This window comes from Chondrus crispus, genomic scaffold, assembly GCF_000350225.1.
Source record: "Chondrus crispus Stackhouse genomic scaffold, scaffold_25, whole genome shotgun sequence".
Taxonomy (NCBI): domain Eukaryota; phylum Rhodophyta; class Florideophyceae; order Gigartinales; family Gigartinaceae; genus Chondrus; species Chondrus crispus.
The window spans coordinates 30294-41556 of NW_005179151.1; the positions used below are offsets into that span (position 1 = coordinate 30294).

An 11263-nucleotide genomic window follows, 5' to 3' on the forward strand; every position below is an offset into this window, starting at 1 on the left:
CCCTCGATACCTGGACCCTGGACAGCGGCCGCATCTAAAGCGGATGCTAAATTCTCCAACGCGTCGAGACTAGGGTCATGAATATCCGTCCCCAAGCGTAGCAGCTGGCCAACGGCACTCAGTCCCTCCTTATTATTGATCTGGCTCTTCCAGAAACGCGTGTTCCGGGAAAAACAGTCTCCAGCGTCTCCAAAAGTTGCCTTGAAACTGTACGAACGGCGATACCACCTAGTCAAACGGGTAGCAATAGGGCCAGGCCCGACACCCCAAGAGGCTGGTACAAACCCGAAGGCCGGTCCCGCGCTGACCAAATTTGTGGCAAGCGTCACAGCATCCTCGACGTCAGCGGCAACAAGCCACGGGAGGAGCACATCTCTCCAATCTGCGGCATAGAACTGGGCGAGGAATGACTCCTTCGGCGCGTTTATAATAACATCCATGTTGCATAGCCCCTAGAAAAGTCGCTACCGGGGTGACAGGTGGTGTCTTACTACCTCATCCATTCGCATATGTACCCATCCAAAGTCCAATCGGCAGAGAGGGGGAGGGTTTTCTCCCCGCTCAGGAATCGTACCGCACCAATCTTGCCGAACGAGATCCTGTGAGGGTCACCTAAATTCCTAGATTTCCCCTAAAATCTTCCTCTTCTGCATAGTTTCTCCATTCCTGACCCTCTCCTCGGGTCACGGCACCTGTTACCTCGGTCCTCTCCTTCAGCAGAATCTTATTCGCAGAATTTATATTATTGACCGCTGGTGGGGATGCTTTTTTGGTTTTCGGTGGGCTAAAATTTGGAAATAGGTTGATATAGCCCACTGGTGGTCGTGCTCTAAGTGCTTTCACGCAACTGCGATATTTGAGGTACTGTACGCAGTTACCCTAATGTGTACCTTATCATATACCTTACATCTTTATTTACAACAGAGCTAAGACCCCGAAGGAGCCGGGTTGTGGGCAGGCAGCGCAGCGGCATTAATACAATATGTGATGACCACTGAGCAAAAGGGGAGGTGCCGTTGGCCAACGACATGAGAGAGGAATGACTGGGAGTCATATGAAGGAATCACCACACAATACACACCATGCCGCCGTCCGCCGGCGAGTACCTGGTAACGGTGCACTCCCCAGCCGCTGTCTGCCCTCTGTCAAGCATGATAAATTACGGTGTGATCGACCAATACATGGGCGTATTGTGTAGATGCTCCTCAAACAAACGAATGTATTTTGGCAGAAGGAATGGGCTAATTGGGAACGTTGGAGAGCAGCTGCGCGACAGAAATACAGGTGTTCTTTACTCATTTCCAGAGTTTCCTAACTACAGGAAAAGTATTTGAAGAAAGGGCACCAAGGGTTTCTTTTTTGCAAAACGAGAATTCAAGGGCATTCGTGAGACAGAACGAAGAATACTTCAAATCGAGGAAACATTTTAACAAACGCGTCTCTACAATTCCTTCGAGTTTGTCGAAGGAGGACTTTGACGATGAGTTTCAATATAATACAGGAGTCTACTTGCCGTTGTTATTGCAATACATCCACGGGTCATCACACTTCATCAACCGCTCCCACCTGGTTCGCATTTGCCCCATTGGCCTGTCACCGGCGCCTCCCGCCACCCTCTGTGACTTGATGCGCTCGAGTATCATTCCTGTGTGACGCGGGTGGATTTTGCCCGACTGACACTGGCTTTTTTGCCCACACCACCCCGGGTGAGTATGGCCGTGATGTGCACTCTTTCAATCCCTTGGCAGAGCATCCGCGGGGCGCACTGGTCTCCTTCTGTGGCGGCGGAGCCTTCTGCCGCAGCGGAGGGAAGTCCGCTTCACAAAACGGCGATCTGTCTTTGGGCGCCTCAGCCCTTCTGTACCTGTCTCGAGGATCGTGGTGGCCGTCTCTTCTGTTCCAACGCCGCGAACGGTGCGGTCCCTTTCGTTTTGCACTACAGGACTGATCGAGATCCATTGAACGAAAACGTTCTTGTGTTGTCCTCCAACTTGAGATGTCGTAAACAACCTTTGGAGCTGTTTGAACTGAAGTCTCGACGCTGCGACGACAGCGACCCTTCGCTTCGTGCCTGAGTTGTATGGCCTTGGTATGAAGTTGCACTCCTGCAGTGGATGTATTCATATGGCCACGATTCGTACTCGAGTTCTCATCCGAGCTTACATCCGAGGCCACACGCTCGATTGCAGCCCCCCTTCGTTTGCAGTAGTGACCTTGAGAGCTGCGATGAACTTCGATCCCCGATTGTCGTCCGTGCGTCTCTATTCGATGAGCTGTGAAGTGATCCAACCGAATCGAGCTATGATGCCCCAGTGTAGGAGGCATTCGCCGGCTGGGGTCTTGGTCAGCGAAAGATCGCTGCTCCACACGGTGATGAGGCACCCTTGTGGCCGTCGGCTTTGAGCACAGGTCTTCGTTGGGGTGAATCATCTGCTGGGGCCTTTCGGGAACAGGTCTAGATTGCGGTTTCCGCGGTGCCTCCATTTGCGGGGTCGCTATCGTGAGGGCCTCATGCATGCGTTTGACGGGCTCGTTCAGGTAATGGCTGGCTTGCAATGTCACAGCTGAAGGATCTGTGTTACCTTCATCCACTCCCAGCTTCTCGAGCGAACATTCTGCGACACTTGGGCAGCTATGTCCGTGACGGCGAGGACTTGTCCCGCCTTCCGTAATGGATTCACTTGAGAACGACATAATGTTTGACAATGGCTGCCGTGTGGGCTGCATTGCCTGCGGTGAAGCTCTCTCCAACTCTTCCTGGTGCTGGCAGGATAGATGCCCATTGTTCCCCGTTATAGTCGAATTCCCAGGATGCATTGAGATGTGCGGCATGAAGGTGTTGACTCGATCCTGTGACGCCTCCATGGGAAAAGAACCAGGCGGCAGAAAGTGCGGTTGCCTGACATTGGCTGAAACGATGAATTGCTCAGTAGAAGAGGCATACTGCGGTGGAAATGGGACCCCAGTGTTGTGAGGATAACCCTGCTGCTGCGCCGAATTGGGTTGGAAGTCGGGTATGCATGGCACTGGCTGCGAGCACGGGTGCATTGCGTGGAAGGCGTGCGGCGGGCATGGAGACTGGAGTGAATCGGGTAAGACATAAACTGGTTGCGACCTGAGACGGATGAACTTGTGAGATGTGTCCACCTCAAGTGCGTGAGAGAAAGCAACAAGTGCTCTGGCAACGTCGAGCGGATCTGAGACTCCTAAGAGGGCCATCCTCGGCCAACTGCATACCTCAGCGAGGAGCACCCAGCCATCGGCACCCATAATGTCCTGCAGGTGGCGATCCTGAGGGAGATTGAAGGGACTGAAATAGAACTCGACCTGCATAAGGATAGCGATCGTGTGTGTGTAAAAAGACATGTTGAAATGATAAAGATGTCCGTTTGTAGAGGTGGGACGGAAAGAAAGGTTCTTGGATCGACTGCAAGACTGATGCGGAAGGTTGTTGTAGGTAGTGAGGCGAAGGCTGCGGGTAGGTTTTCAGCAAAGATACTTTGTCTTGTTTGATTCAAAGCAAAGTTGAGAGTTTTGCACGAAATGTATGCAAGGAGAAACGTTGAGAGAGGGTTGGAGAAGTTATAGGAACGTGTGGAATTCGGAAGTGCGGATGAGATGAGGCAGAGCAAGTCAAGAGATTTGTGTTTGTGTGGGTGCGGCAGAGGAAGACAAGAGGGAAACAAAGGGAACTGGTGGTATTTATGTAAGTTGGGGAGAGAATGCAGAGGTTTGGGCAGGAAATGGCTGCAAGATGATGAAGGAGCGGCAGGAATACATCTGTTGAGGAGAGACGCGTAAGGGCAGATTGTATTGAGGGAGACTGGATTGCTTGTCAAATGCATATCAGCGATGAGAGGTGTTCAAGTGCAGTTGGTCGGGGCGAACACGGATGAATGATGGTAGACGAAGCGATCATGTCGGATTAATGTTTGAGAGGAAGCAGTGCTGAATACGGTGATGGAGCGGGCCGGAAGCCACCCTCAAAGTTGTGACGAAATCTGGGATTTCGCGTAAGACGGCAAGAGAGGCCCTTTGCCCGATTGCGATGACAACTGAATGGCGACGGAGGGGGGCTTCCGGTTGAGTCTGAAGAGTAGTGAAGCATGAAGAATTCCTTAAAGTTTAAGATCTGGAGGGTGCTGGGAAAAGACAGCGAAGGAGACGCCAGTGGGAAAAGACATGCGTCACTATTCTGAATTAAATGCAGTCCGTTTCCACTTCTCTGTTTTGTGTCTCGGCATGCAGATCACGACTATAAGTAGAGTAGCGTTACAGGTACAGTATTGGGCGTTTCTCATTCTAAACCATAAGGCGATTCTATTCCCACCTCCCTCTCTCTGTTCTGTGTCGTTCTCATATTTTGCCTTGCATACTCACTGAGACCAGACTCTGTTACAGGGGCGGTCCATGCAACAGTCACTCAATTTCGTGGAGACATCCGGCCGTACTTAGCTTCGGAGCCGTGACGGCGAGGAAGCCAGCTTAACATCCTTCTTACGTGGTACGACTATTTCTTTTTAGTGTGGACTATTTGTCTTGCAGAGGTACTGAACGAGCCTCTGCCGTTTTCCGGGTATCGAGGGAGAAACATTTACATACATTATACGTACCAGAGGGCGTTGATAGGACACAGGTGCCAACCGTGGACTGAAACGTCGGTTTATATAATGTTCTTTTGGTAAATCCACGAGGCACAATAGCGGAGTAGTTGACTCTATTTGTGTTTCGCGATTTCCATCCATAATCTGAAAAAAGGCATGGTAGAACAAGTTAATACAGAGCAGAGTGAATGAAAGATATAGAACATGTTACTAAGTTGCCTGTAGAGGCTTAGTCCTAGTTCTTCTCTACAGCTCGAGGCGGTAAATCAGTTTCTCAAGTCGGCATACACCGCATTCTCCCAACTTTTCTAGTAACAGTTTTTGAGTCCTGTCGGCTCTGAAGAGATTTTCAACCCTCGACCTGATAATGGTCATGTTCAGGCAAGGTACTGAATGACGCCAAGATGCGTCCATAAAGCAACTTATTGCGATGTTCGCACAACTGCATTTCTTTCGTCCTGTCCAAACCTTCTTTGAATATATAGAGGGCATTTAGTTGATGAATCTTCAAGCACTGCGGCGTTCCATTTGTGTTGGCGTTGTGCCTTTGGTGTAGGCACAACGCTTTTGCGGCAGGGACACACCGGGGTGGAGGGGATGCGTTTTGCTCCAATGACACGGGATCTTTCCCCTACTTTGACTTGGCAACTGTGGGCGTCTGCGTGCCTTGCATGTCGTCTCAACGGGCTCTGTGCGAACAGAAATGAACAAGCCTACCTGGGTTGAACTGCGTTTCGTCAGGCCTAGACCTGTTACCTGCTCCGCACATCATAGGTCAAGCTTGCGATTGTGCACAGTGATAAGACATCTTGCACGTGTTTGGCATCTTGCGACACTTTTGTATGGTGGACGACAGGACTACTGGGGTATTGTGAACAGGTCGATGATCGTAGTGTAGCCATGCTGCCTTCTTTTCTAGTTTTCGTTTCTAATGAAAGCTGTGCATGTGCTTCGAGAGCTCGTTCGCTTAAAGATTAGGATTGTTATACTTACAAATGAAGTATGAAAGGCACTCATTCCTTGCTTTACTTTATAGAGATCTTGAACAGCTTGTTCTGTGGCCTTGACGAAGCCGTGCTCATTTGGTTAGTGAGTCTCGCCTTCCGCGACAGATCCGTTTTCCAACGCAGTGCTTGCAGCCGCAGGAATCGACAGTTGGGTAGAGTTTAGTTCAGCGGGGAGATTGCTTGCAAATCTTGGTGCAGTTGGTAGAACTACTGTTTAACACCCGACATTGCAATCAGGTCATATGCATCGCCCTCTTAAGCCGAATTGCACATGAACAATTGAAATTGCAGTCACTTGAACCGGGGCTACCGTCTTTTTTGAATGGCTGGGGAGCGCCGACCATTGCACTGTCAGTAAAGACTTTCACGAGAGCTGTGGAAGGCGAGATGAGAATTCAAGAGGGGAAGACTAACACAGAGAGATATGAGAAGAGGGACGAGAAACGCCCTAACAGCATGGAAACAGTTTCCGCTCTCTCATATGTGCATGACGAGACAGCACTCTACACTAGGAGGTGGGGTCGCGATGTATCCGATTCAGCTTAGATAAGAAAATTCTCCAAAACTGCGAGAAGAGGAGAAGGGCCCATCTCTATAGAATATATTGGGTTGCATGCCTCTCTTTGTATATTGACTCCTCTCTCTCTCTTTCAGCGCTTGTCAACCTTCAACCCTTCCACTTCATCAGCAACTTTACCACCATGTCATATCTTCACCATGATTGGTAGTGCTGCGTTCGTTTGCATCCTTTTGCTTTCGCCATCACACATGATGGCGAAAGCAGAAGGGTGCGTTTGCCACACTTATCATTTCTTCCGCCCCTTCGGCTTCCATGAGCACTCCCAAACCGGTTGCCGTCTCATTCTCGACACAGTGCTTTTTCCTTCCCGTATCAACTATCAACCCGTAATTTTCGTCGCTTGCGCTTCGTACGCTTCTATGCCTCGTCTTATCCTAGGCGATCAATGATGGCGGACAGAAGTCATCACGATTCAGATTAAGGTCACATTCCTCATCTTTCCATACCCACTCTCGATTGCCACTTCATCACGTTCCCTCCGAAACCAAAGTCCATGTTCCTCCGCACAATCATTTAAGGACCTCCCGTTCGTTCCGGAGCTTCCCCACAGACTCTCACAGCAAACAAAGCCCAAGCCCTCGACTTCACATTTGAACCCGTTTCACGCCTTTCTCCCTCAGCCTGTTTAATCTACACCACATAACTGTACCAAGCACCTCTCGAGCACTACTACAGCAATTCCCAACCACTCGGTTTCTTGCTTTTGGTTTGCATTACGGGGCATAGTCATCTACTGCTACTCATTCGCATCATATTTTGACTCGAGCCAAGGCCATCTGTTGTGCTACTTTTCTTCACTCTGAAATACTGCTTCAGAACTTTACTCGAGAAACCGTATCCTTGCTGAACCCCAAATTCGGCTTTCAAACATCATTTTTTCCCACCTCTGCTCTACTCTAGCTCATTTTCTAGACACCGGTTTCTGACCAGCCTGCATCTTCTTCGCATTCTGCTTCACAAAAGTTACCCTCACCGACCTTCACATAATCATCCCTTCCACCCACCACAGGCAGCTTCTTTCAAACATGTTTTCTATTCAACACACAGTTGCAGTCGTGGAACAAATTGAATTCTACTTTGGCCCCTTTAATCTCTCGCAAGACCCCTACCTCCTGAGCATAATCGGTGCTGATGGGTGGGTCCTGCTGGCCGAGATTTGCAGCTGGCCAAGAATGGCGCAATTGGGCGCCTCAGACCCCTTTCAGGTTGCCAGGGCTATTGTCTCCTTTTCGCTAGCGCTTGACGTGGACGCCTCATTCCAGTTTGTCCGCTTGAGGGGGAACCCGGCTTTCATAGTACCTGGGCCGTTCGTATCCTCAAGGCACCAGCCCCAACTCATCGTCCCCCGACATCCTCTGGCACAACACTCGCCTTACCCAGACTTCTGTGGATCACCACTCCCCCCACATGGTCACATTGGACATTCAGAGAGCTCGGGGACTACATTTCAACATCAGTACCCCGTGTGGCCGCAATCGCTGACTATGCCGTCCTGGTCAGTACAGCTTCCCGGCCGGCAACCTGTTACCAGCCCCACGGAAAATTCAACTCAGTTTTCTGATGCATGCCCCTCGACGAAACTGCAGGCTCGTGCTGGAAGCCCTGACTTGTCACACCAAGTTGCAGAGCTTCCATGTCAACCGGGACATTACTTGCCCGGCATCCATTTGCAGAAAGAACCATCTGCGCTGGCGGCAGCAACAGTAGATGATCCAAATCAAGGTGATTGCCAGGTGGAGAGACTACATTCCCCCCTCTCTGAGCACAGGTTAAAGTGCTGTATAGAAGAGGGAGCTAGTTCCGCAAGGAAGACTTTGCAAACGGCAGCAAGAAGCAGAGATGCTGCACGTGGAACGAAAACCAGCCCCCACGCGCCTGACCGAAGAATGCAGATGAACGGCGACACTAGACTGCTCCGCCATGAAGCCGTGAGAGATGGGCGGCACATAGAGCGAGGGCGCAGTCAAGATAAGCGGAAGCAACTGTTGTCATCAATTGGGCACAAGGGGTCTCAGAGAGATAACTTGCAAGTGCATGCCCACTGCCCTGGAGCAATCGAAAAGATGGCGTCCAACGTAAGCTCGGACGAAAATGATGCTAAGCGTCTTGGACAGGTTCGCACAACCGGACCGCGGCTCCGATGTTCGTCAACACATCACCGGCACAGCAAAGGTGCTGGCCTTCAGAGCTGTGAAGTGCACTCCTGTGGACCTCCTCATGACATGAAACATAGCAGGTGCATGCCCGATTCGCACCAACCGTTCATGGGCGCGACGAGCGCCAACGGCTTATCGAGCGGCAAGCGGCAAACGTCTCAGCGTTGGTATGGAAAAGGCCAACAACAAAATGGAGTTTGTCGAAGCCAGGAAAGCAGAAGGGATGGGCAGGGGGAGCACTCGCCTTTGCATCCAGCGAATTTCCCTGCGTTCCCACGAGCGCGGAAGGGAGGGTTCAATACAGGGTCGGAAAACTCGATCAAAGGGAGCGTACCAGTGCCCACACTAGCTGGTAAGGCGTGGGCGAAGAAACTCTCTTCGGTCGTCTGAAACGCATCTCTTCCACCTTGATGTACTCGCCTGTCTCGCTTCTAGCGGACACGATTTGACCGGAGTGCGGCTGGATGATGCATGGATCTACCTTAGCTTTCGGACAGAACGGCGTGAGGCGGCAGATTTCGGGTTCGACTGGCTATGCAGAGCGGTCGGTCTGTTTCAAAAAAATAAAATTTAGGAAAATTAAAAAATGGCAATCAAAAGAAATACTTCGCAGTTAAAAAAACAAGCAAACACGAAGAGCTATGATCGTGGCCTGCTCAACAGGAAAACGTGTCGTTTTGGGTCGTAGAAATTTGCGGGCAGCGCGATCGTTTCATTTCCCCATCTCAAGACGGGTGCCATCAAGCAGACAGTCGGCGCGAACGCGCGGGTCTCGTGGCCGTGATGTCGTTCACATATTTGCTGAGTGAGGTTGACTTATCGGGCACGGCTCTTTCGGGCCTTCTCCCTCTCCGGGACAAAATATGGAACGCTGCTGTTGAAAGGGCGGTGCGAGACGTAAAAGGCCGCGATGTAGACAAGGTTTCCAAGAGAAAAAGTGTGGCACTTGTCAAGGCATTAGCATCGCGCGAGGCAGCGCGAGATGCAGAGGAAGAGTTGCGGCGCAAGAAGACAAAGGCCAACATCCTACACGCTTACATCTCCCTGGTTGTCAATGGCCTCACTAGAAAGATGAGCGATGCCATCCTCGGGAAGCTTGTCTTTTTATCGCGAATCAATCGCAAGTTTATCTGGACCACAACAGCTGTGGAAGAGGCGGCTGCCATAATGAACCACGTATATCGCAAGTTGTACCTTTGTCCGTGCACCTGGATGCATTCATTGCCGGTTGTCGTCGTTGCTGCTGTCGTGGAGACCTTTCACCAGAATTCTGAGGCCCATGATCTATCCTGGTGGCTGTCGCGGAAGCGGTGCAGAGAAGTCTGGCGACGGGCCACTGAGCTTTGCGGGCCCAACACAGACGAAGAGATGGTGAAGCGCGTGCGTGCAGCGTTTTTGATGCTGGTCATAGTGTTGCGGGCGGCAAAGGGGTTTCCGGGAAGCACAATGATAAGCTCTGATTCGTTTCCTCTGGATCCCTCTTCAACGAATGGTAAGGCAAGCACACGAACAGATGTAATTTTTATGAATGAGCGGGAAGTGCGCGACTTGATTGGGGTTTTAAATAGGGCGGGTATGACGGATGCAGGGAAGGAGCTTGAATCCAGGCTACAGTTTGAGTGCGCTGTGGCTCGGCTTGATAGTGCTAAGGAAAACAAGGAGTTGATGCAGTGGTGCTCCTACTCTGCAGAAGAGGAACAGGCGATTGTATCCTGCGCGAGCTCTGTTGTGATTAGGATATCGCAGGTGGTCAAGTCTCTCGCGCAGATGGCAGGGGCTTTGAAAAGAAGTATGGATTTCAATGAGCTGGTGCAGAAGGTGAGCATCGATAAAAAGGATTATGCTTACCCATTTTTGCTTTCGATGCTTCTACGGGACAGTGCAATGTGTGTTTACAAGGATATATCACTTGGGGACTGCTGCGACTCAATAACAAGTCGGGTTTCTGATAATGGAGATCTGATCAGTCTGAGGACGGGTATGAAGCGAGGAAGCAAGATGTGGAAGAACCGGATTGTGCCGATTGAAGATGGGGAAGTAGAGGGGCCCATGCGCAAAAAGCGGCTTATACGAGAGAAGGAAGGAACAAGCAAGGGGAAGTCTGGAAGTAGTTTTGAAAACGGTGGTGGGAATGTTGTAAAAGGGAAGGAAGCAAACGAAGACAACAGCGGGGACAAGACTATGACTATTGAGAAAGGGAACGATGCCGGGCCCGCGACCGAGCGCGGAAGCGAGACACGTACGGTGGAAGTGGAGAGAGTGGCTGGCGGGGCAAAGGCGCAACAGGAGAAGGGAGGGGATCTAGAAGACGAAGGTGGACGGAAAGGAAAGGATACGACAGACAGTAGAGTTGCTCCAGTTGTGGCACAGACGGTGGCAGAAGAATGCAATGGACATGCGGGGCATGCAGGATCAAAGGGGGATGAGCGCAGCAAGGCTTCAAGGCACGGCGACGAGAAAGGGGCCGGATATAATGGAGCAGGCGAGGAGAGAGGGAAGGAAGAGAATAGTGATTCGGGAAGCGACTCAAGCAGCGAATACAGCAGCGATTCCGAACCTGACAGGAACTCGAGTTAGATGAGCACGTGTACACGTGTACGGATTTGCACGTGTGCGGATTTGGAATGTACAGTAGTGCCGCACATGACGTGTGGGGGGGGGGGTGAGGCCCGCTCGGTTAAGTTACCTGGAGTGCATGTGTACAGCACTGAATGGTGTGGTACTGTACTGCTGCTGGATGAGGATGGGCGTGCAGGTGCGACGTGCATGTGATGTCACAAATACGCCCCATTTTTGCAGTCATACGCGTTCGGTAGCGCCGCCTACGTATTACCGTACTGACACGTATGCCACGACCTCATTCCAGCACCGAACGCTTATCTCCTTCTGCTTGCTGCTCCCTCCGTATCGACACAA

The 11263-nt window shown here is 51.1% G+C and overlaps 3 protein-coding genes across 3 annotated transcripts; 2 read left to right on the forward strand and 1 right to left on the reverse strand.

Moving 5' to 3' along the window:
* Positions 1-1593: 1593 nt before the first annotated feature.
* CHC_T00004785001 (hypothetical protein) lies at positions 1594-3366 on the reverse strand. Its single transcript, XM_005716501.1, has one exon. It carries the CDS (start codon positions 3364-3366, stop codon positions 1594-1596), a length of 1773 nt encoding a protein of 590 aa, XP_005716558.1.
* Positions 3367-7216: 3850 nt separating this feature from the next.
* Positions 7217-8737, forward strand: CHC_T00004786001 (hypothetical protein). Its single transcript, XM_005716502.1, has one exon. It carries the CDS (start codon positions 7217-7219, stop codon positions 8735-8737), a length of 1521 nt encoding a protein of 506 aa, XP_005716559.1.
* Positions 8738-9745: 1008 nt separating this feature from the next.
* Positions 9746-10924, forward strand: CHC_T00004787001 (hypothetical protein). Its single transcript, XM_005716503.1, has one exon. The coding sequence runs from the start codon at positions 9746-9748 to the stop codon at positions 10922-10924; it is 1179 nt and encodes a 392-aa protein (XP_005716560.1).
* The last annotated feature ends 339 nt before the right edge of the window (positions 10925-11263 follow it).

Bases quoted from the DNA above. Each gene is read 5' to 3' on its own strand.
- CHC_T00004785001 (XM_005716501.1), bottom strand. From the start codon at position 3,366: ATGTCTTTTTACACACACACGATCGCTATCCTTATGCAGGTCGAGTTC.
- CHC_T00004786001 (XM_005716502.1), top strand. From the start codon at position 7,217: ATGTTTTCTATTCAACACACAGTTGCAGTCGTGGAACAAATTGAATTC.
- CHC_T00004787001 (XM_005716503.1), top strand. From the start codon at position 9,746: ATGCTGGTCATAGTGTTGCGGGCGGCAAAGGGGTTTCCGGGAAGCACA.